The sequence below is a fragment of the Oncorhynchus keta genome, chromosome 27, assembly GCF_023373465.1.
Source record: "Oncorhynchus keta strain PuntledgeMale-10-30-2019 chromosome 27, Oket_V2, whole genome shotgun sequence".
Classification (NCBI taxonomy): Eukaryota; Metazoa; Chordata; class Actinopteri; order Salmoniformes; family Salmonidae; genus Oncorhynchus; species Oncorhynchus keta.
The window spans coordinates 11,005,835-11,031,863 of NC_068447.1; the positions used below are offsets into that span (position 1 = coordinate 11,005,835).

General features: G+C 49.0%; 1 protein-coding gene across 8 annotated transcripts in view; it reads right to left on the reverse strand.

The window, feature by feature from the left end:
* Positions 1 to 2,247: 2,247 nt before the first annotated feature.
* LOC118378011 (protein FAM110A-like) overlaps positions 2,248 to 26,029 on the reverse strand; it is a 30,787-nt gene continuing 7,005 nt past the window's right edge. Inside the window, exons 1-4 of one of the 8 annotated variants that reach the window (XM_052481667.1) lie at positions 14,500 to 14,672; positions 4,707 to 6,703; positions 4,377 to 4,406; positions 2,248 to 4,114 (exon numbers count right to left, since the gene is read on the reverse strand). In XM_052481667.1, coding sequence (XP_052337627.1) covers positions 5,293 to 6,703; positions 14,500 to 14,642 — 1,554 coding nt within the window. In that variant the 5' untranslated portion in view covers positions 14,643 to 14,672 and the 3' untranslated portion in view covers positions 2,248 to 4,114; positions 4,377 to 4,406; positions 4,707 to 5,292. Of the gene's footprint in view, positions 4,595 to 4,706; positions 6,704 to 6,856; positions 7,203 to 14,499; positions 14,673 to 26,029 lie in introns of those variants that run through there. The other 7 variants (XM_052481664.1, XM_052481669.1, XM_052481668.1 and 4 more) reach the window with 7 other exon arrangements.

The window sequence follows — 26,029 nt, forward strand, 5'->3', positions numbered from 1 at the left end:
TCGTATTTACCAGACACTGGCTGGGGGGCGGGGACACTCTGTGTACTAGCTATAGCTTTGCTACCATGTGTCGTCATTACCAGACACTGGCTGGGGGGGGCACTCTGTGTACTAGCTATAGCTTTGCTACCATGGGTCGTATTTACCAGACACTGGCTGGGGGCGGGGACACTCTGTGTACTAGCTATAGCTTTGCTACCATGGGTCGTATTTACCAGACACTGGCTGGGGGGGCGGGGACACTCTGTGTACTAGCTATAGCTTTGCTACCATGGGTCGTATTTACCAGACACTGGCTGGGGGGCGGACACTCTGTGTACAAGCTATAGCTTTGCTACCATGGGTCGTATTTACCAGACACTGGCTGGGGGGGCGGGGACACTCTGTGTACTAGCTATAGCTTTGCTACCATGGGTCGTATTTACCAGACACTGGCTGGGGGGCGGGGACACTCTGTGTACTAGCTATAGCTTTGCTACCATGGGTCGTCCCGGCCTCTTCTTCTTCCGTTGGGTTTATTGGTGGGTAACATCCAACGTTATGGTGCATTACACCTGAGAGTCCAAAATGTTCACATCTCCATATCATAAAACTATATTTTATGTAGAGTGAACAGGATAACATGGCGTCATACCCTGGGCTGTTCTGAATGAGCCTCAGTTTGTCTATTGTGAAAAAAAGTTACAGTGGAACACGCACCTGAATATGTGCACACCAAAATGGTTGATCTGTTTCTCTGAATTGGGGGCCTCCCGAGTGGCGCAGCGGTCTAAGGCACTGCGTCTCAGTGCAAGAGGTGTCACTACAGACCCCGGTTCGATTACAGGTTTTATCACAAAAGGCTGTGATTGGGAATTGGCCCAGCGTAATCCGGGGTAGGGTTTGGCCGGGTTGCTGCACCAATACCATCAAAACTATAACCCTCCCCAAAACAACTAAAACCTGCACCTTAAATCAGAACACATCCTTGGGTAAGTAGGGGGTGTTAAAATGACGTGCCATGGAACATGGTTTGGCAGGCAGAGACACTGTAGAATGAGGATTCGGAGCCTGGGTAACAGCCCCCTCCTGTACCCACTACCCATTCCATTCTCCCTCAGTATGGAGGGCAAGTGGGGACAACCACCTTAGGAAGAAAAGAGAAGGACATCTTTCTCTGGTGTGTAATATCACATCAAGTACTGACCAGGGAAATACTTTTTTTTTTTTTAAACATTATTCTTTATTGACATGTTAAGAAAGACACCATGTTGCAGCATAAGAGGATAGCTTGACTTTTCTTTGGGCAGCCAGACAGTGTTGAACTCAACAGACCATGGAGCTCAGGCCCAGACCCACATCATCATAACACCAGACCAGACCATGGAGCTCAGGCCCAGACCCACATCATCATAACACCAGACCAGACCATGGAGCTCAGGCCCAGACCCACATCATCATAACACCAGACCAGACCATGGAGCTCAGGCCCAGACCCACATCATCATAACACCAGACCAGACCATGGAGCTCAGGCCCAGACCCACATCATCATAACACCAGACCAGACCATGGAGCTCAGGCCCAGACCCACATCATCATAACACCAGACCAGACCATGGAGCTCAGGCCCAGACCCACATCATCATAACACCAGACCAGACCATGGAGCTCAGGCCCAGACCCACATCATCATAACACCAGACCAGACCATGGAGACCATGGAGCTCAGGCCCAGACCCACATCATCATAACACCAGACCAGACCATGGAGCTCAGGCCCAGACCCACATCATCATAACACCAGACCAGACCATGGAGCTCAGGCCCAGACCCACATCATCATAACACCAGACCAGACCATGGCCCAGCAGACCAGACCATGGAGCTCAGGCCCAGGCATAACACCAGACCAGACCATGGAGCCAGACCCACATCATCATAACACCAGACCAGACCATGGAGCTCAGGCCCAGACCCACATCATCATAACACCAGACCAGACCATGGAGCTCAGGCCCAGACCCACATCATCATAACACCAGACCAGACCATGGAGCTCAGGCCCAGACCCACATCATCATAACACCAGACCAGACCATGGCTGAGCCCTCTGTCTGTCTCCCCTGAGAGGAACAGGAAGTCGAATTAAATAGTCTTCCCTTTTCTTTCCCACAGAGCAGAGTGCATATTACACTATCATCACACGTACTTCAGCATTCAGTTACACACAACATTCACACTCATGTTGTGTGGCTGGTGCCTAGGTGTGTGTGTGTGTGTGTGTGTGTGTGTGTGTGTGTGTGTGTGTGTGTGTGTGTGTGTGTGTGTGTGTGTGTGTGTGTGTGTGTGTGTGTGTGTGTGTGTGTGTGTGTGTGTGTGTGTGTGTGTATAGTGTGTCTGTGTGTATGTGCATGGTCACATAGATACGATCAGATTGTACTTTTGTAAACATTTTTAACGCTATACACTGGTTGTTGAATATTACAATAGTTTGTAACTTCAAATGACATTGTAAAAATAAATATTGGTCCATTTCAGTAGACTATGTCGTGTACACGGTTTCCTTTTGAGATAATCCACTCTTTCCTGTATCAACCTGTCTCACACTCTTTCCTGTATCAATCTGTCTCACACTCTTTCCTGTATCAATCCGTCTCACACTCTTTCCTGTATCGACCCTGTCTCACACTCTTTCCTGTATCAATCCGTCTCACACTCTTTCCTGTATCAATCCGTCTCACACTCTTTCCTGTATCAATCTGTCTCACACTCTTTCCTGTATCAATCTGTCTCACACTCTTTCCTGTATCAATCTGTCTCACACTCTTTCCTGTATCAACCCTGTCTCACACTCTTTCCTGTATCGACCTGTCTCACTAGACCGTCCTGATCCCTCTTCCATTGAGCCGCGTGTCTCTCCTCCAACCCCAGACAGCAACCTACTCATCCAACCTACACTTACCTCAACCCTCCACTCATCACAAGACTATCTTTGTCATCCGTGCCCAGACATATACCTTGTTCACTGAATAAACTAACTGAACCAATGCAGCCATGTTTGATTAGAGACAGTGTTCAATTGCGGTGCAGAAAACGCCGACAGAGTACTCAGCTATAGACGATACTCTATCACTGACCTGAACACGTCTGTTTCAACGGTGAGTCGTGAGGTGATTGTGCTTTGTTGAGATGAGGACACATATTAACTTTGACTTGTGTGCTTGACAGCAACGGTATTAATGAACAGTTTTACAGACAAGGTTACAAGAAAGAAAAACAGGTTCTTTTACAGAAGCTTTCATGTTTCACAGTATCAATGAAGTCCCACACACACACACACACACACACACACACACACACACACACACACACACACACACACACACACACACACACACACACACACACACACACACACACACACACACACACACACACACACACACACACCTGAATGTGTGAGAGCTGTGAAACACCCAGAACCTTTTCTTGCATCATTAGATTCTGTAAATTCAGAACAGGGCCTGGACCCCTGTGCAGAGAGAACAGGGCCCTGGACCCCTGTGCAGACAGAACAGGGCCCTGGACCCCTGTGCAGACAGAACAGGGCCCTGGACCCCTGTGCAGACAGAACAGGGCCCTGGACCCCTGTGCAGACAGAACAGGGCCCTGGACCCCTGTGCAGACAGAACAGGGCCCTGGACCCCTGTGCAGACAGAACAGGGCCCTGGATCCCTGTGCAGACAGAACAGGGCCCTGGACCCCTGTGCAGACAGAACAAGGCCCTGGACCCCTGTGCAGACAGAACAGGGCCCTGGACCCCTGTGCAGACAGAACAGGGCCCTGGACCCCTGTGCAGACAGAACAGGGCCCTGGACCCCTGTGCAGACAGAACAGGGCCCTGGACCCCTGTGCAGACAGAACAGGGCCCTGGACTCCTGTGCAGAGAGAACGGGGCCCTGGACCCCTGTGCAGACAGAACAGGGCCCTGGATCCCTGTGCAGACAGAACAGGGCCCTGGACCCCTGTGCAGACAGAACAGGGCCCTGGACTCCTGTGCAGAGAGAACGGGGCCTGGACCCCGGTGCAGACAGAACAGGGCCCTGGACTCTAAACACAGCCTCCGAAGTACCTGTATTTCAGACAGACAGTGACAGCAGGAACCACAGCATCTGGTCAACATCACCATCATCCTCAGCATTCAGTCATTTCTACCACTGCCATTATTGCTTTGAATGTTTGTTTAGAGAGGAGTGTGATTTCTGGTCCTTCATCTCTTCGAAGAAATTATACTATACATGCCGTAAGGCAACACAATACAGAATGACAATGTCCTCCTGGAAAATATGTACCCCTCAATGGTCTGTGGGATTTATCAATAAATAAAAAACAACCTGTGTTAGTCCTGGGTATCATTCCAGAGCCTCCCCCTCCCGTCTCTTTCCTCTAGGCCTGGGTATCATTCCAGGGCCTCCCCCTCCTGTCTCTTTCCTCTAGGCCTGGGTATCATTCCAGAGCCTCCCCCTCCTGTCTCTTTCCTCTAGGCCTGGGTATCATTCCAGAGCCTCCCCCTCCTGTCTCTTTCCTCTAGGCCTGGGTATCATTCCAGAGCCTCCCCCTCGTGTCTCTTTCCTCTAGGCCTGGGTAGCCTCCCCTCCTGTCTCATTCCAGAGCATCCCCTCCCCCGTGTCTCTTTCCTCTAGGCCTGGGTATCATTCCAGAACCTCCCCCTCCTGTCTCTTTCCTCTAGGCCTGGGTATCATTCCAGAGCCTCCCCCTCCTGTCTCTTTCCTCTAGGCCTGGGTATCATTCCAGAGCCTCCCCCTCCTGTCTCTTTCCTCTAGGCCTGGGTATCATTCCAGAGCCTCCCCCTCCTGTCTCTTTCCTCTAGGCCTGGGTATCATTCCAGAGCCTCCCCCTCCTGTCTCTTTCCTCTAGGCCTGGGTATCATTCCAGAGCCTCCCCCTCCTGTCTCTTTCCTCTAGTCCTGGGTATCATTCCAGAGCCTCCCCCTCCTGTCTCTTTCCTCTAGGCCTGGGTATCATTCCAGAGCCTCCCCCTCCTGTCTCTTTCCTCTAGGCCTGGGTATCATTCCAGAGCCTCCCCCTCCTGTCTCTTTCCTCTAGGCCTGGGTATCATTCCAGAGCCTCCCCCTCCTGTCTCTTTCCTCTAGGCCTGGGTATCATTCCAGAGCCTCCCCCTCCTGTCTCTTTCCTCTAGGCCTGGGTATCATTCCAGAGCCTCCCCCTCCTGTCTCTTTCCTCTAGGCCTGGGTATCATTCCAGAGCCTCCCGCTCCTGTCTCTTTCCTCTAAACGTTGGACACAGCGTCCCGCGCCTGCCGGATCCCGTACAGCCACTTGATGACACGAGCATTCCTCTCGATGATTGAGATTCCGTAGGGGACACGCTCCCCGGGTCGGGCAGGACCCTCCTCGCCCTCCACCTCCCCTTGTTCCCGCGCCTGCTCACACTCAGAGCTGGGGGTGCTGGCGCTGCGCAGCTTGGACACAGACACAATGTCTGAGCTGGCCCTGGCGAAGCGCTCCACTCCCCCCATGCCCTCTACCTCCTCTGGGTGCAGCCCACAGTAGTTGAAGAAGCGCTCCAGGTCGGCTGTGGCTCGTGAGTACCGGTCGCTCAGGTCAGACTTGGAGCGGTGTAGGGAGGGGTGTTTCCGGGCCGAGCTGGGCCGAGACCCCCTGGAGCTGGCTGAGGACAGGCGGGTGAAAGCAGGGGAGGCTGGGGGCATCACGCCGGCCCGGATCAGCATGGGGCTGGGAGGCAGGCAGGTTGGGGGAGAGGACAAAGCCTGGGTGGGGGTGAGAGGCTGGGGCTTGGCCTGCTGTGAGGGTGGTGGTGATGGGGCCTGGAGCTGAGCCACCTGGGGCTGGGAAGTTTGTCTGGGCTTGATCTGAGGCTGAAACTGGGTCCTCTGGGGCTTCCTCGGCTCAGCCTGGGGCCTCACATCCACTCTGCGCACTGTCACGGAGTTAGGAGAGCTGTAGGGCGCTGGCACCCCCACCCTGATGCCCCGTGCTGGGACAGGGGGCGGCCGGTGGCTGGGCTCGGCAGGGCAGGTCTGGCTGTTGTTGTTGTTGTTGAGGGGAGAGGAGGTGGAAGAAGAGGAGATGGTGAAGGAGGAGGTGTTGCAGTTATTAACAGGTTTAAGGTTGCTCAGGACTCGATTGCTCCTCTCCCGGTCAGCTGAGAGACCATTCTCCATGCTGTTCCCCCCAGATGAAGGAGAGGAGGTGTAGGGCGAGGTGGGGACGGAAGATGGGGAGCAGAGAAGGGGTCCATCACACACATTGTTGATGAGGTTGTTGAGGATCTCCAGGTTAAGAGGTGGTCCCCTCCGCCACCCTATCCCTCCTGTCCCTCCTCCGTTCTCTGAGTCGGCAGGCCGCCGGGGAGCCTTGCGGGCCGGGGGGGCGTTGATCCGACACTGCAGCATCATGCCCGGGGACAGCAGAGGCTTGCGGATGATGGGTGGTTTGACAGGCTCCTGCCTGGTGAGCACCACCTGCTGGCTCTTCACATACTTGGCCTTGTCCGCCTCCAGACGCTCCACCGCGCTCAGCTTACGGGCTCCAGGCTCCGCGGGCCGCCGGAAGTAGTCGGGTCCCTTGTTGAGGATACGGAAAGGCATGGCTGAGGTGAAGGGGACCCCCGCCAGACGCCCGTCTGAGGGCCGGAGGGTCTCTACAGGCATTCTGGAGCTGTGAAGGAGGAACAGAGCATTAGGAAAAGAGGGTGAGACGGGGGGGTCCTAAATGTCCTAAACCAGAGAAAATAGGAATCTTCTATTTATTCCACCTTTTACCCCCCAGTCTCCTATTCTCCCTCCCACCCAAGGCCTTTAACTATCTTACTGGCTCGTCTGCTGCTGTTCGTCCTGCTCTCTTCAGCGTCGTTCCTCTGGTCTATTGTCTGTCCTCTTCGCAGTCTTCCTCACTGAAAGGCTTCTTGTGGGACAGAGTCACCATGGCTCGCACACCACATCAGTACGGCTCAGTGACCCAACCGGGGGCATATCCTGGGGTGCTGGTTGGTCCCTTTAACTAAATCACACAGCAGAAAACTGTCAGACTGTCTGAGCGACTAAATCTCCTGATCCTGCTCCGTCTGTCCGGTCCTCCCACTATCCTCAAACGCAGCGGATCAACTGGCAGCTCCACAGATTCCCAGGGTCCCCGGAGTGATGCTCCAGCAGGGCTCCTGGAGAGGAGAGACAGAGCGAGGAAGACTGTGTCAGACCGATAGGACTTCCTGTTGTGTTACTGCTCCACATTAACACAAGCACACAGGAGCACTCTAAAGCAAAGGAGAGCAGACAGCCCGGCTTTAATATGCCATCTGACTCCTCCCCTAAACACGCTCACAGCCTCTGGGTGACAGGGTCCCACAGCAGCCAATCACAGGCCAGACAGGGAATCTCAGCAGGGCAGGGAGGAGGGGTGGAGGGTGGGAGCTGCACTGCTATTGGCTGTAGTCAAAGGCTTGACCAATTGCACCCCTCCCCCACTGACAACAAAACACAGACTGACACAGACACACACAGATCTTCATTCAAATTAAATTACTTGAAAGGAAGAATAATAATTTTTTTTTAAAGGAGAGAAAGTGGGAAAAACAGCTGAAATATTTTCCATTCAGTTGCATCAAACACTGCAGGATCTTATGAAAACATTTCAACTTCCTCAATTACTCCACTTGTTCTGCTCTTTGTTCAACACCACAAGACAGACAGTGAGAGAAAGTCTTTGTGATGAAATATGGGCTGGTCCAACCTGTCAAGGCAGATGATATGAAGATGATTTATATCCCCTCCACAACACCAAACCTGATCCTCTAAATCCCAGTACAACAAACACTCTGGCACACCACCACCTCTTCCTGGTAATGATGAGCCCTTTTTTAATACTCCTAATGCATGACTGGAGAAAAAAAGAGAATTGCTCCATTGCTGTTCTGGTCTCACAGCAGATTACAGCTCTCATCCACCACTTAGTTCTCCTCTTTTCTTCATCCTCAGTTTCAGAGGAATTGAAAAGCAATTCCGTTTTCTTTTTGTGTTTTTTTTTTTTAAGTCTTCGCACATCTTTTTTTTTCATTACAGTTACACCATCAAACTCCCGGATTACATCACACTAAGTTCTACCGGGTTCATCTCTTTCCCCTTCGTCATCGTCATCATCAACATGACCATATTCATCCGTCAATTATTTGATGAATCTTTTTCAAGCCTTGCTGTCTCCCAGAGCCCAAGTAGCATCAGAGAGAGAAAGCAGGGCCGGCTGGTACCAGGCAGCTCAGACTGCTGTAATTCACCTCACACTGCTGCTCTGTATGTGACGAACTAAAGAAGAACTCTCCACCCAAATAGACATTAGAGTCCCAGCAGTAAAATCCTTCGCTAATCTAGCTACATCCTGTATTAAAATAATCATGTGAAATATCACATGACCCTGATTCTACCAATCAGGAGACGGGATGGATATACAAATATTGGAGTTGAATGGTTACTGTACGCAGACAGTCAGCAATAAAGCAAATCATTAAGAAATGATCAGCAAAGGTGTTGAAGCATGGAGAGAGGACAGGAGAGGACAGGAGGGGACAGGAGAGGACAGGAGAGGACAGGAGGGGACAGGAGGGGACAGGAGAGGACAGGAGAGGACAGGAGAGGACAGGAGGGGACAGGAGGGGACAGGAGAGGACAGGAGAGGACAGGAGAGGACAGGAGAGGACAGGAGGGGACAGGAGGGGACAGGAGAGGACAGGAGAGGACAGGAGAGGACAGGAGGGGACAGGAGGGGACAGGAGAGGACAGGAGAGGACAGGAGAGGACAGGAGGGGACAGGAGAGGACAGGAGAGGACAGGAGAGGACAGGAGGGGACAGGAGAGGACAGGAGAGGACAGGAGGGGACAGGAGAGGACAGGAGGGGACAGGAGAGGACAGGAGAGAGGACAGGAGGGGACAGGACAGGAGGGGACAGGAGAGGACAGGAGGGGACAGGAGAGGACAGGAGGGACAGGAGAGGACAGGAGGGGACAGGAGAGGACAGGAGGGGACAGGAGAGGACAGGACAGGAGGGGACAGGAGGGGACAGGAGAGGACAGGAGGGGACAGGAGAGGACAGGAGGGGACAGGAGAGGACAGGAGGGGACAGGAGAGGACAGGAGGGGACAGGAGAGGACAGGAGGGGACAGGAGAGGACAGGAGGGGACAGGAGAGGACAGGAGGGGACAGGAGAGGACAGGAGAGGACAGGAGGGGACAGGAGAGGACAGGAGGGGACAGGAGAGGACAGGAGGGGACAGGAGAGGACAGGAGGGGACAGGAGAGGACAGGAGAGGACAGGAGGGGACAGGAGAGGACGGGAGGGGACAGGAGAGGACAGGAGGGGACAGGAGGGGACAGGAGAGGACAGGAGGGGACAGGAGAGGACAGGAGGGGACAGGAGGGGACAGGAGAGGACAGGAGAGGGCAGGAGAGGACAGGAGGGGACAGGAGAGGACAGGAGGGGACAGGAGGGGACAGGAGAGGACAGGAGGGGACAGGAGAGGACAGGAGGGGACAGGAGGGGACAGGAGGGGACAGGAGAGGACAGGAGAGGACAGGAGGGGACAGGAGGGGACAGGAGAGGACAGGAGAGGACAGCAGGGGACAGGAGGGGACAGGAGAGGACAGGAGGGGACAGGAGGGGACAGGAGAGGACAGGACAGGAGAGGACAGGAGAGGACAGGAGAGGACAGGAGAGGACAGGAGGGGACAGGAGAGGACAGGAGAGGACAAGTTAGGGTGAAGCATGGAGAGAGGACAGGAGAGGACAGGAGAGGACAAGTTAGGGTGAAGCATGGGGAGAGGACAAGTTATGTTGAAGCATGGAGAGAGGACAGGAGAGGACAAGTTAGGGTGAAGCATGGGGAGAGGACAAGTTATGTTGAAGAATGGGGAGAGGACAGGAGTGGACAAGTTATGTTGAAGCATGGAGAGAGGACAGGAGAGGACAGGAGAGGACAAGTTAGGGTGAAGCATGGGGAGAGGACAGGAGAGGACAAGTTATGTTGAAGAAAGGGGAGAGGACAGGAGTGGACAAGTTATGTTGAAGCATGGAGAGAGGACAGGAGAGGACAAGTTATGTTGAAGCATGGGGAGAGGACAGGAGAGGACAAGTTATGTTGAAGCATGGAGAGAGGACAGGAGAGGACAAGTTATGTTGAAGCATGGGGAGAGGACAGGAGAGGACAAGTTATGTTGAAGCATGGGGAGAGGACAGAAGAGGACAAGTTATGTTGAAGCATGGAGAGAGGACAGAAGAGGACAAGTTATGTTGAAGCATGGAGAGAGGACAGAAGAAGACAAGTTATGTTGAAGCATGGAGAGAGGACAGGAGAGGACAAGTTATGTTGAAGCATGGAGAGAGGACAAGTTATGTTGAAGCATGGGGAGAACACAGGAGAGGACAAGTTATGTTGAAGCATGGAGAGAGGACAGGAGAGGACAAGTTAGGGTGAAGCATGGGGAGAGGACAAGTTATGTTGAAGAATGGGGAGAGGACAGGAGTGGACAAGTTAGGGTGAAGCATGGGGAGAGGACAAGTTATGTTGAAGAATGGGGAGAGGACAGGAGTGGACAAGTTATGTTGAAGAATGGGGAGAGGACAAGTTATGTTGAAGAATGGGGAGAGGACAGGAGAGGACAAGTTAGGGTGAAGCATGGGGAGAGGACAAGTTATGTTGAAGCATGGAGAGAGGACAGGAGAGGACAAGTTAGGGTGAAGCATGGGGAGAGGACAAGTTATGTTGAAGAATGGGGTAGAGGACAAGTTATGTTGAAGAATGGGGAGAGGACAGGAGAGGACAAGTTAGGGTGAAGCATGGGGAGAGGACAAGTTAGGGTGAAGCATGGGGAGAGGACAAGTTATGTTGAAGAATGGGGAGAGGACAGGAGTGGACAAGTTATGTTGAAGCATGGAGAGAGGACAGGAGAGGACAGGAGAGGACAAGTTAGGGTGAAGCATGGGGAGAGGACAGGAGTGGACAAGTTATGTTGAAGCATGGAGAGAGGACAGGAGAGGACAAGTTATGTTGAAGCATGGGGAGAGGACAGAAGAGGACAAGTTATGTTGAAGCATGGAGAGAGGACAGAAGAGGACAAGTTAGGGTGAAGCATGGCGAGAGGACAGAAGAGGACAAGTTAGGGTGAAGCATGGCGAGAGGACAGAAGAGGACAAGTTAGGGTGAAGCATGGGGAGAAAGGAAGAGGACACGTTATGTCGAAATGTAGATGTCAGTCCCCACACAGAAAGGACATAATCATGATATTGGCACATAAAACAAGGTTGAATTGTCTCGTGTAGCTCAGTCTCTCCTCACACACTGCTGTCCCGAAGAGGCAGGTCTTTTAATAGCTGGCCCAGTTGCTCAGGCAGAGTGTTGATTGGGTGAAGTGGCAGGCTAGCAGGCAGGCAGGCAGGCTCTCTAGTGTCTGGGCTTTACCTGACCCAGTCATCATTCACATCCAGAGCGACTGTGGAGCCATGATGCAGCCCTACAGGCCCAGAGACATACACACAAGGACAGGACACTGTCAAACACTCCAACATGGCAGCTTCCGGTCAAAGGCAAGACCAATCTCACACAGACAGTGATCATTCCAGAACACACTCAACCCAGATTATTGTCCCCCCCCCTCATCTCCTTTTCTCACTCCTGACCTAATCAACTGTCCAGTTAACTAGCACACTCATGCTATTGTGTGATTAGCATTCTTGTATGGTTAGCATACTGGGTGTAATCACACCAACAAATGAGTCTCATTGTTCAGGTGGTAATTAGGGTAAACCTCTCCTGTTCCTGGTGATAAAACAGAGGGTTAATCTTTTCTCCCTAGACGGTGCCGTTGCCTCCTGCCCATTCAAACCCAGCCTAACTGATGGTGTTATCCTCAAATCCAGTCGCTTTGTTATCTGTGGCCCCAGCCAGCAATACGGCCATGAATACCAAATACTGTGCACTAAGAAGGATGATGTGGAAACACAACCCACCAACACAGACCAACAACTACCCACCCATCTCCTCCTGAAGCAATGGCTTGTGGCATTCAGAGGTAGATAGGTAAACACATGGTCATTTTAACCCCCAAACCAATGGCCCGCCAGAGTCTCACGTTGATACATCTCTAGTGTTATTGTTTCTATCAGGACAGTGACACTAAAGACTTGGGGTGAACAGGATCCACAAGCTCTGCATCATTCAAAACTGTTGTTTTGTGTGAAGGTGTTAAGGTACAGAGTTAGCCATTGTTATGTAAATGCAGGGTGAAAAGTGGTATGGAGCTAAACCCCCTGGGGGGTAATAGGGGAGGAGGGACTGGTGGAGCTAAACCCCCTGTGGACCTAATCCCTGGTAGACCTAATCTCTGGTGGAGCTAGTCCCTGGTGGAGCTAAATCCCTGGTGGAGCTAATCCCTGGTGGAGCTAATCCCTGGTGGAGCTAAATCCCTGGTGGACCTAATCCCTGGTGGACCTAATCCCTGGTGGACCTAATCCCTGGTGGACCTAATCTCTGGTGGAGCTAATCTCTGGTGGAGCTAAATCTCTGGTGGAGCTAAATCCCTTGTAGAGCTAAACATAGAGACACTGAGATCTGCCATTTGTCCACATTAGCCCACGAGAACAAAAAAATTCAAAGAGAATAGTTAAAAAGCCCTCATCATCAGTCACGATGTTGACACAGGCTTTGTGCCGTAACCTTTGCCCTCAACTCTGCTTCACCTACAAACGACTGACGATTAGACAGTGTTCCACATATTCCTAAATTACCCTAAAACATCTATAGTGCTCCAACTCAATCTATCATCATACTGTTCACAACCATTCATGTTCCTCTGAAATTCCTAAACCTAGGGCTCAGTCCCCAGCCCTGCTAATCGTAGGTAACACAGTATAGACAATTCCACAGGCCTTTACTGTGGTAGTAAAACTCAGCCTAAGAGGAGAGAGAAAGGGAGCACAGAGCAATGAATGCATTACAAAGATATGCAGGCACGGGCGCAATCACAAACATATCCATAGTCAGCCAGCCAGTCAGCCAGTCAGCCAGCCAGCCAGTCAGCCAGTCAGTCACCCAGTAATCACAGAGATGTGATTCTGGAGGAGAGAGTGGCCAGGCTGAGTCACCAGCTGGTGCCTCCCTTTGGCTTTGCCAGAGAACCCACTTTCCCACTTTCCCCCAGATCTCAGTCATCATCCAACGATTAACCCCTGGAATCCCAGTTCGTTTCGCCATAGGCAGGCAGAGAGCCTCTCAAAGTCCAAAGTGTGCAGGAGAGAGTGGGGCAGTTTGTTTGTTGTAACTGACGGCCTGAGGATATTACAACCTCTACGGTGCATTAGAAAATATTCAGACCCCTTTACTTTTTACACATTTTGTTACGTTACAGTTGATTACATTACTATTTTTACACGTCAATCTACACACAATATCCCACAATGACAAAGCCAAAACAGGTTTTTAGAAAAAACCTTACAGAGCTTGAGAGGATCTGTAGAGAAGAATGGGAGAAACTCTCCAAATACAGGTGTGCCAAGCTTGTAGCGTCATACCCAAGAAGACTAGAGGCTGTAATCTCTACCAAAGGAGCTTCAACAAAGTACTGAGTAAAAGGTCTGAATGCTTACGGTATTTTAAAAAACAAAAAAAATCGACTTGTGCAGAAATGTCTGAATCTGTTTTTGCTTCATCATAATGAGTTAAGGCTGTGACGTAGCAACATGTGGAAAAAAGTCAAGGGGTCTGAATACTTTCCTAATGCACTGTACACACTAGTCTATACACAGACTGGCAACAGAGACCACCAGCCAACCTGTGGATCTGACTTAAAGCTACATCATCCCAGTTCGGTATTACAACTGTCCGAACTACATCATTATCAACAGCATGATCCGTTTTCAACATTCTCATTCTGAAATGCATGGTTGCTAAGTGTTTACACTTCAATTATTCCACTGCCATACATACTTTCACCCGACTAAGGCGAGAGACGATTGTCTTCGAGCAGAGTTGCCATATGTTATAATCAAGGCCAGTATTTTTAGGAACATTCCAGCAACAATGAGGCCACAAGGGAGCCAGAGACGAGAAGACACAGACAGAATGGATGGTCTCTGTGTCTTCATGGATAGAAGTCTCCACAGGTGTTGGTTTTTTTAATAAAATTTGTTCAGCAAACTTACAACAAATGTATCTAGGTTAGTTTCAAATGGAATGTGCTTCTGGTTAATATAAATGTCACTTACATGTCTGGAGTACAAAAAAGTTATTTCCCTTGAGTCAAAGTTTGGTTACCTCAACTAACAGAGACCAAAGCCTCCTACCTTAGAAGCACACAGACACAAACCACGTCTAAACTCTGGCTGTTTGATCTGCTCGTTCAGACAGTCCTAGTTTACATTACATTACATTTAAGTCATTTAGCAGACGCTCTTATCCAGAGCGACTTACTTACTTGTGAGTGTTCACCAACGGAATCTCCAGTGGAGTCTCAAGAGACCTGGAACAGAACACTCCCTGGGGCACTGAAGATTCCTCTCGTCTAGGTGAAAAGCTGGCTATGAGAATGTAGATCATGAGTCTGCGTCTTGTGAGCATGTGCTGAGTGCTGTCTGAAGACAAGCCTTTAAAAGGCTGGCTCACTCCTCCTCCTGCTCTCACTCCGCCCTACGTCATGAATCAGGAAGAGCCACTCTCAGCCACATGACATCCCTTCTACTTTCTGACACTCTCTACACTCTGGATGCAGGACGTAAGGACTTTTGCTCTCAGCCACATGACATCCCTTCTACTTTCTGACACTCTCTTCCTCACTTCCTTTTAAAAGGTTGGACACATTTTCCTCGACCTGTGACAGATGACCAAGGGAATGGTGCCACTGTTCCAGGGTAGGATTTCAGTACACTGTCAGTCAAACTGTCATTTAGTGCAGGCATTCCTTTTATCCAGCATAAAATCACCTTCTTTGTCCCTAACAACCCCCATGAACAAACAATATGAACTCTGACCTATTTTTTATTTATTTATTTATTTTATTTACCTTTATTTAACTAGGCAAGTCAGTTAAAAACAAATTCTTATTTTCAATGACGGCCTAGGAACAGTGGGTTAACTGCCTGTTCAGGGGCAGAACGACAGATTTATACCTTGTCAGCTCAGGGATTCGAACTTGCAACCTTTCGCTTACTAGTCAAACGCTCTAACCACTAGGCTACCCTGCCGTGTATGGGCATACACGTTCATTCCAGTTGAAACACACCTCTGGTCTGCTGGACAGGAAGTGACATTACATCATAGAAAAGGATGGGTAAAGGAAAGAAAATCATGAGTTACATCTCTGAGTTACAGTCTGATAGGCCTGAGTTACAGTCTGATAGGCCTGAGTTACAGTCTGATAGGCCTGAGTTACAGTCTGATAGGCCTGAGTTACAGTCTGATAGGCCTGCGTTACAGTCTGATAGGCCTGCGTTACAGTCTGATAGGCCTGAGTTACAGTCTGATAGGCCTGCGTTACAGCCTGATAGGCCTGCGTTACAGCCTGATAGGCCTGCGTTACAGTCTGATAGGCCTGCGTTACAGCCTGATAGGCCTGCGTTACAGTCTGATAGGCCTGCGTTACAGTCTGATAGGCCTGAGTTACAGTCTGATAGGCCTGCGTTACAGTCTGATAGGCCTGAGTTACAGTCTGATAGGCCTGCGTTACAGCCTGATTAGCCTGCGTTACAGTCTGATAGGCCTGAGTTACAGCCTGATAGGCCTGAGTTACAGCCTGATAGGCCTGAGTTACAGTCTGATAGGCCTGCGTTACAGTCTGATAGGCCTGCGTTACAGTCTGATAGGCCTGCGTTACAGTCTGATAGGCCTGAGTTACAGTCTGATTAGCCTGAGTTACAGTCTGATTGGCCTGCGTTACAGTCTGATTAGCCTGAGTTACAGTCTGATAGGCCTGCGTTACAGTCTGATAGGCCTGAGTTACAGTCTGATAGGCCTGCGTTACAGTCTGATAGGCCTGCGTTACAGTCTGATAGGCCTGAGTTACAGCCTGATTAGCCTGCGTTACAGTCTGATAGGCCTGCGTTACAGTCTGATAGGCCTGCGTTACAGTCTGATAGGCCTGCGTTACAGTCTGATAGGCCTGAGTTACAGCCTGATTAGCCTGCGTTACAGTCTGATAGGCCTGCGTTACAGTCTGATTAGCCTGCGTTACAGTCTGATAGGCCTGCGTTACAGTCTGATAGGCCTGCGTTACAGTCTGATAGGCCTGAGTTACAGCCTGATAGGCCTGAGTTACAGTCTGATTAGCCTGCGTTACAGTCTGATAGGCCTGCGTTACAGTCTGATAGGCCTGCGTTACAGTCTGATAGGCCTGAGTTACAGTCTGATTAGCCTGCGTTACAGTCTGATAGGCCTGCGTTACAGTCTGATAGGCCTGCGTTACAGTCTGATTAGCCTGCGTTACAGTCTGATAGGCCTGCGTTACAGTCTGATAGGCCTGAGTTACAGTCTGATTAGCCTGCGTTACAGTCTGATAGGCCTGCGTTACAGTCTGATAGGCCTGAGTTACAGTCTGATAGGCCTGCGTTACAGTCTGATAGGCCTGAGTTACAGTCTGATAGGCCTGAGTTACAGTCTGATTAGCCTGCGTTACAGTCTGATAGGCCTGCGTTACAGTCTGATTAGCCTGAGTTACAGTCTGATTGGCCTGCGTTACAGTCTGATAGGCCTGAGTTACAGTCTGATAGGCCTGCGTTACAGTCTGATAGGCCTGAGTTACAGTCTGATAGGCCTGTGTTACAGTCTGATTAGCCTGCGTTACAGTCTGATAGGCCTGCGTTACAGTCTGATAGGCCTGGGTTACAGTCTGATTAGCCTGCGTTACAGTCTGATAGGCCTGCGTTACAGTCTGATTAGCCTGAGTTACAGTCTGATTAGCCTGAGTTACAGTCTGATTAGCCTGCGTTACAGTCTGATTGGCCTGCGTTACAGTCTGATTAGCCTGAGTTACAGTCTGATTGGCCTGCGTTACAGCCTGATTAGCCTGAGTTACAGTCTGATTGGCCTGCGTTACAGTCTGATTAGCCTGAGTTACAGTCTGATTGGCCTGAGTTACAGTCTGATAGGCCTGCGTTACAGTCTGATAGGCCTGCGTTACAGCCTGATTAGCCTGAGTTACAGTCTGATTAGCCTGCGTTACAGTCTGATAGGCCTGCGTTACAGTCTGATTAGCCTGAGTTACAGTCTGATTGGCCTGCGTTACAGTCTGATTAGCCTGAGTTACAGTCTGATTGGCCTGCGTTACAGCCTGATTAGCCTGAGTTACAGTCTGATTGGCCTGCGTTACAGCCTGATTAGCCTGAGTTACAGTCTGATTGGCCTGCGTTACAGCCTGATTAGCCTGAGTTACAGTCTGATTGGCCTGCGTTACAGCCTGATTAGCCTGAGTTACAGTCTGATTAGCCTGAGTTACAGTCTGATTAGCCTGAGTTACAGTCTGATTAGCCTGAGTTACAGTCTGATTGGCCTGCGTTACAGTCTGATTAGCCTGAGTTACAGTCTGATTGGCCTGCGTTACAGCCTGATTAGCCTGAGTTACAGTCTGATTGGCCTGCGTTACAGTCTGATTAGCCTGAGTTACAGTCTGATTGGCCTGCGTTACAGCCTGATTAGCCTGCGTTACAGTGGCAGACCTACTGGGAACACCTGGAAAGGACTGTGCTATGTCCAACCAAGTACATTCATACCAGCGGCTTTATGGCTTCATGTGAGACAGAGCTTCTCTTCTACAGTTCAAAACACACATCTTGACCTGAGTTACAGTCTGATAGGCCTGCATTACAGAGCTTCTCTTCTACAGTTCAAAACACACATCTTGCTTATTTATGGGAGACTACATGTAGGGTGGAGTGTTATTTTTCTGACACAGCACAAACTAGCACCGTCTTTCCTCTTAAACACTGGCTAGCTGTCTGCACTCTGCAGCGAAAGAACACAAACACTACAATAATATAATAGCCCCATATGTCATCAGGATTTAAAGACATCCAGTCAGTTGATGTGAAAACAAACCGTTAGTCTAGTTAGGACAGTATCCCACCACATAACATCCTGTCTCAGTCTACTGTCTCAGTGTCCCATCAAACACAGAGAACAGCAGAACCAGTCAGATCACAGAGAACAGCAGAACCAGTCAGATCAGAGAGAACAGCAGAACTGCAGAACCAGTCAGATCACAGAGAACAGCAGAACCAGTCAGATCAGAGAGAACAGCAGAACCAGTCAGATCACAGAGAACAGCAGAACTGCAGAACCAGTCAGATCACAGAGAACAGCAGAACCAGTCAGATCAGAGAGAACAGCAGAACCAGTCAGATCACAGAACAGCAGAACCAGTCAGATCAGAGAGAACAGCAGAACTGCAGAACCAGTCAGATCACAGAGAACAGCAGAACCAGTCAGATCACAGAACAGCAGAACCAGTCAGATCAGAGAGAACAGCAGAACTGCAGAACCAGTCAGATCACAGAGAACAGCAGAACCAGTCAGATCGCAGATCAGCAGAACCATTCAGATCAGAGAGAACAGCATAACTGCAGAACCAGTCAGATCACAGAGAACAGCAGAACCAGTCAGATCACAGAGAACAGCAGAACCAGTCAGATCAGAGAGAACAGCAGAACAGCAGAACCAGTCAGATCACAGAGAACAGCAGAACCAGTCAGATCACAGAGAACAGCAGAACCAGTCAGATCAGAGAGAACAGCAGAACAGCAGAACCAGTCAGATCACAGAGAACAGCAGAACCAGTCAGATCACAGAGAACAGCAGAACCAGTCAGATCACAGAGAACAGCAGAACCAGTCAGATCACAGAGAACAGCAGAACCAGTCAGATCAGAGAGAACAGCAGAACAGCAGAACCAGTCAGATCACAGAGAACAGCAGAACCAGTCAGATCACAGAGAACAGCAGAACCAGTCAGATCAGAGAGAACAGCAGAACCAGTCAGATCACAGAGAACAGCAGAACCAGTCAGATCACAGAGAACAGCAGAACCAGTCAGATCACAGAGAACTGCGACAAACAGCCCTCTGATCCTTCAAATGTATGTAGTTCTGTCCTTGGGCTGATAGGCCTGTGTTACAGTCTATTAATGCTGTAGTTGTCTATTAATGTTCTGTATTATGTCATGTTTCATGTGGACTCCATGAAGAGTAGCTGCTGCTTTTGCAACAGTGAATGGGGATGCTAATAAAATACCAAAATACCACCCACTCCTTTAGCCTTCTGCTAAACCAGCGCCTGTACAGACAGACCATCAACCCTGGTCCATGTGAGTTAGCCCCCTCTCTCCACTTCTTCACCCCCTGCTGCTTAGAAACACACACCACTCTGACAGAGGAACACACCTCAGCAGAACAATTATTGAACATTCCTAACGACTTCCAAAGTATCTATGGTAATGTTTCACCATGGAAACTCAAGTTTAGCTGAGCGTGTACCCTAACAACCTAACACCTGCTCCTGTTCCACCTGCGTTAGCCAGCTGCCAGGTAGGTGTCAGAGAGGATTAAACAGACACAGTGTATGATTGGTATTCTCCAGCAGGGGTTGAATATAATAACCTACGACATGGACCATCCATCTACAGCGCCAGACGTCTTGGACAAATCTACAATAACAAAATGTCCGCTTTATGAACAGATAGCCAGAGTTACACGATCAGACTTCCCATTTTGATCCATGTTTTGTATTACTAGTTTCTAGCTGAGGTTGAAAGGGCTTAACGAATGCTCCTCTCAGATCTGAGCGACAATTACCAGCTCACCTCGAACCCATAACGCTTCAAAGCCTATAGCCTACATATTTGTTATTTAACTTTTCAAATGTATTAACTTTTATGTGTGGCATAAACACAACCAGTCACAATGTTGGAATCTGATTAGGCTGCTTTAAAAAGTCTGTTGTCGGTTACCTGGGCACATATATCCAAAATATAATTCCAGCATCCTAACTGTGCAGATTGTGGTGTCAAATACACAAACCATGATGTTGAAGCTCCCAAAGTCAGAAGGATTTGCTTATTGGTTGTAGTGCAACCAAGTTGATGCTATATTTATAATAGACATAATGCTATAATGCTATAAATACAGAATCAACATGTTGAAAATCTGATTACCACCTAACTGATCATTGTCTACAGCCGGCTTGTGTTGTAGTCTAATGAAACAGGCAGGGAGACAGGAGACAGGCAGGGAGACAGGAGACAGGCAGGGAGACAGGAGACAGGCAGGGAGACAGGAGACAGGCGGGGAGACAGGAGACAGGCAGGGAGACAGGAGACAGGCAGGGAGACAGGAGACAGGCAGGGAGACAGGAAACAGGCAGGGAGACAGGAAACAGGCAGGGAGACAGGAAACAGGCAGGGAGACAGGAAACAGGCAGGGAGACCAGGCAGGGAGACAGGCAGGGAGACAGGAAACAGGCAGGGAGACAAGAAACAGGCAGGGAGACCAGGCAGGGAGACAGGAGACAGGCAGGGAGACCAGGCAGGGAGACAGGAGACAGGCAGGGAGACAGGAAACAGGCAGGGAGACAGGAAACAGGCAGGGAGACAGGAGACAGGCAGGGAGACAGGCAGGGAGACAGGCAGGGAGACAGGAAACAGGCAGGGAGACAGGAAACAGGCAGGGAGACAGGAGACAGGCAGGGAGACAGGAGACAGGCAGGGAGACAGGAAACAGGCAGGGTGACCAGGCAGGGAGACAGGAGACAGGCAGGGAGACCAGGCAGGGAGACAGGAGACAGGAGACATGCCTCCCTGCATGAATCAACCTTCTGGCCCTTAGCCCTGCCTGGCATCAACCTTCTGGCCCATAGCCCTGCCTGGCATCAACCTTCTGGCCCATAGCCCTGCTTGGCATCAACCTTCTGGCCCATAGCCCTGCCTGGCATCAACCTTCTGGCCCGTAGCCCTGCCTGGCATCAACCTTCTGGCCCATAGCCCTGCTTGGCATCAACCTTCTGGTCCGTAGCCCTGCCTGGCATCAACCTTCTGGTCCGTAGCCCTGCTACGAGGGGAGGTTGTGCAATTCTTCAAATCCCTTCACAGAACAAGGGGAGGTTGTGCAATTCTTAAATTCCATTCACAGAACAAGGGGAGGTTGTGCAATTCTTCAATTCCCTTCACAGAACAAGGGGAGGTTGTGCAATTCTTCAATTCCCTTCACAGAACAAGGGGAGGTTGTGCAATTCTTCAATCCCCTTCATAGAACAAGGAGAGGTTGTGCAATTCTTCAATTCCCTTCACAGAACAAGGGGAGGTTGTGCAATTCTCTATCTCACAGTCTCAAAAGTCTCTATCCAGCTAACTAAATGGCCCCACAGTCTCTATCCAGCTAACTAAATGGCCCCACAGTCTCTATCCAGCGAACTAAATGTCCCCACAGTCTCTATCCAGCGAACTAAAATGGCCCCACAGTCTCTATCCAGCGAACTAAATGGCCCCACAGTCTCTATCCAGCGAACTAAATGGCCCCACAGTCTCTATCCAGCTAACTAAATGGCCCCACAGTCTCTATCCAGCTAACTAAATGGCACCACAGTCTCTATCCAGCTAACTAAATGGCCCCACAGTCTCCATCCAGCTAACTAAATGGCCCCACAGTCTCTATCCAGCTAACTAAATGGCCCCACAGTCTCTATCCAGCTAACTAAATGGCCCCACAGTCTCTATCCAGCTAACTAAATGGCCCCACAGTCTCTATCCAGCTAACTAAATGGCCCCACAGTCTCTATCCAGCCAACTATGGAGAAATGAAAGACCTGAAACATAACAGCACTATAATGATGCAATAAAACGTACCTTGTTATCTACTCACATTTGCATTCATTGTAAATTTGCCTATGATACACTACAGTTCAAATTCAAATGTCTTTCAGTTAGCTTATCAGGGTCAATGAACTGCAACAGACCCACAAGGTGAACAGGCACAGGTATTGTAACTGCAGCACACTGCCAGTGGATTACAGTATGACCTTTCTTTTGAGAGATAAAACTCTACAAAGAGTCTGGCACAAATAGAGCCAAAACACCAAGTGAAGAGATACTTTGCACAATAGCACAAGTTCACGTGAAGATGTGAATAGTTGCCATGGAGAGTTGACTCCCTGCCTACCTCTCAGTTTTACTACCCTAACGGTCCGACTCCCACTTCGAACCCAGGAGACACAGCGTGAACCAATAACACAGAGCAGCTCACACAGCTCACTGTTTAAACACACAGCTCAGTTGGTCAACGGTCCCTTTGGTAATGAACGAAGGGAAGGTCTCAGCCTCCATCTGGAGGATTGTCTTTGGAAGGTGGAGAGCAGAGCAGACACGAGAGATCCTGCACACATTCCTCACAGACCTGGAGCTGAACAGCATTTCAAAACACCAGAGAATCAGACAAGAGAAGTCTGTCTGTCCCAAGTGTCGGTGAATGATTGTGATCTTGGTCGAAGTTGGCACGGCCTCTAGCATTTTGTTCTGGCACATAACATCACGAGTCGCAAGTTAAAACACTGAAAAGGGAGGCAAAGGGGAAAACGTGCACCTAGAAACGCAAGACCTGAAAAAATGATCAAGACAAGGGGAAATGTAACTGTACCTGTGACTCGTTTTCCACACAAAATCATCTTCAATGCATAACTGAAAACAGCATTGATTTATTTTTTATTATTCAGTAGATGGCAAAAGCCAGCACAAAATTACCCTCTGTTATCTTGTGCTTCAGAGTCAAAGCTTTAGCTATCCATTTAGGCACGTCACCATCACTACCATACTCCTAACTTCTGTTTGGCTTACCTCTGATGCAAGAAAAGAGAGATGCAAAGACAACTTCAAAATGAGTGGGGTGGTATATTAGTGTATTATTTAATTGCATACATTTTTGTAAAATTATGTCATTTAGAGAGTTGTTTTCAAAATAGGACGCTGCCCCTTTAAGACAATTGTGTTCTGAAAGATATTTATTTTTATTTTACCTTTATTTAACTAGGCAAGTCAGTTAAGAACAAATTCTTATTTTCAGTGATGGTCTATGGGTTAACTGCCTGTTCAGGGGCAGAACGACAGATTTGTACCTTGTCAGCTCTGGGATTTGAACTTGCAACCTTCCGGTTACTAGTCCAACGCTCTAACTATCAACAGTAGCTAGTATATTTGCTAGTATGTTCACTATTGACGGTTTACTTTTGTAAATCACTTTCTCTCAAATAAATAATCTCAGCGAATAGATTGAGGGGCGATTCTTTTTGCTCAGGGGAGGACAGTTTGCATGTGCTGTGTGAACCAACAATTTATATAAACCCTGGATTGCTGATGCCTATGTATTGGCCATTGAGATGCTTTGAAGCCATTGGTCGGCCATATTGGCACTCCCCAGGAAGAGCAGTCCTCCATAGGAATGAATGGAATTCTACACTTTTTCAATTCAATGTTTCACAGAAAAATTACTGTCAGGAAAATATTTAAATATTTTTTTTCATTTTATGTTTAGATAACATAATATAATTTAAAAGTATGCATTAAGGTGTCTTTATTTTAATAAATGTGGCAAATGCTATGCTTTATCTTGGCCAGGTCGCAGTTGTAAATGAGAACTTGTTCTCAACTAGCATACCTGGTTAAATAAAGGTGTTCTCAACTAGCTTACCTGGTTAAATAAAGGTGTTCTCAACTAGCCTACCTGGTTAAATAAAGGTGTTCTCAACTAGCCTACCTGGTTAAATAAAGGTGAAATTTAAAAAAAGGGCAAAATGTAAAAATTCTTTCCAACGTGAGGGAGTGCCAAGATGGAGGCACGGCGGCTTCGACACAGCGCCCCTCTATCGATCATCTAGCGTATATATAAATCATTGGTGTTAAGTATCAAATTCTGTACTGTTCGCATGCTCGAGAACTTGTGGCTCTTGGTAGCGTGGTGCTGCTTGAATGAACAGTAAATCATATTGCTCAAATACAAAATAGTGTGACTTTTCCACACGTAGTCTTCAATGGTTTTCAATGGTAGATTGCGATAGAGCAGGTAAATGTTGAAATGGAATGCAAATATGCGCTGAGAAGTTACTAGTGACTGACGAGATCCACTGCCCCCACATGTTTTTTACCCTCAGCTCAGTGTCAAGTGCCCTCACATGCAGAGAGTCAGTCTGACCCCATTCCAAAAGTGTTCCTATTGGGAGGGTGAGGGGTCATCAGACCCCACAGTGATCACAACAAATCATTTGGAAAGGGCGGCGTTGGGAGTTTGTATGGATGTTTTATGAGTGGCATGGCGTGAGTGAGTGCATACACTCACTAACAATCTGTTATTTAAATCTGACAGTTTGGTTTAAATAAAGTTGCATAATGCTGTGGAGGTGGTGTGTGGACTGGTAGATTACTTGGCTGGCAACGTAAGCCGATCTCATCACATGGTAGATAAGTCAGATAGTCAGCAGCAGACAGTCAGTAACAGACAGTCAGTAACAGACAGTCAGTAACAGACAGTCAGTAACAGATAGTCAGCAGCAGATAGTCAGCAGCAGACAGTCAGCAGCAGACAGTCATTAACAGACAGTCAGTAACAGACAGTCAGTAACAGACAGTCAGTAACAGACAGTCAGTAACAGACAGTCAGTAACAGGCAGTCAGTAACAGACAGTCAGTAGCAGATAGTCAGCAGCAGACAGTCAGTAACAGACAGTCAGTAACAGACAGTCAGTAACAGACAGTCAGTAACAGACAGTCAGTAGCAGATAGTCAGCAGCAGACAGTCAGCAGCAGACAGTCAGTAACAGACAGTCAGTAACAGACAGTCAGTAACAGCACTGACAACAAGCAGAATAAGTCGGAGAACAGGGCAACCTGACATCCAGTCAGCCCCTGAGGGAACGGACTAACATCTTTACAAAACTATTACCCCACCAGCAATGTGGGAGTTTTCCTATCCCATCCCAAAAACAGACAAACCACCCAAAACTATTACCCCACCAGCAATGTGGGAGTTGTCCTATCCCATCCCAATAACAGACAAACCACCCAAAACTATTACTCCACCAGCAATGTGGGAGTTGTCCTATCCCATCCCAAAAACAGACAAACCACCCAAAACTATTACTCCACCAGCAATGTGGGAGTTGTCCTATCCCATCCCAATAACAGACAAACCACCCAAAACTATTACTCCACCAGCAATGTGGGAGTTGTCCTATCCCATCCCAAAAACAGACAAACCACCCAAAACTATTACTCCACCAGCAATGTGGGAGTTGTCCTATCCCATCCCAATAACAGACAAACCACCCAAAACTATTACTCCACCAGCAATGTGGGAGTTGTCCTATCCCATCCCAAAAACAGACAAACCACCCAAAACTATTACCCCACCAGCAATGTGGGAGTTTTCCTATCCCATCCCAAAAACAGACAAACCACCCATAACTATTACCCCACCAGCAATGTGGGAGTTGTCCTATCCCATCCCAATAACAGACAAACCACCCATAACTATTACTCCACCAGCAATGTGGGAGTTGTCCTATCCCATCCCAATAACAGACAAACCACCCAAAACTATTACTCCACCAGCAATGTGGGAGTTGTCCTATCCCATCCCAATAACAGACAAACCACCCAAAACTATTACTCCACCAGCAATGTGGGAGTTGTCCTATCCCATCCCAAAAACAGACAAACCACCCAAAACTATTACTCCACCAGCAATGTGGGAGTTGTCCTATCCCATCCCAAAAACAGACAAACCACCCAAAACTATTACTCCACCAGCAATGTGGGAGTTGTCCTATCCCATCCCAAAAACAGACAAACCACCCAAAACTATTACTCCACCAGCAATGTGGGAGTTGTCCTATCCCATCCCAATAACAGACAAACCACCCAAAACTATTACTCCACCAGCAATGTGGGAGTTGTCCTATCCCATCCCAAAAACAGACAAACCA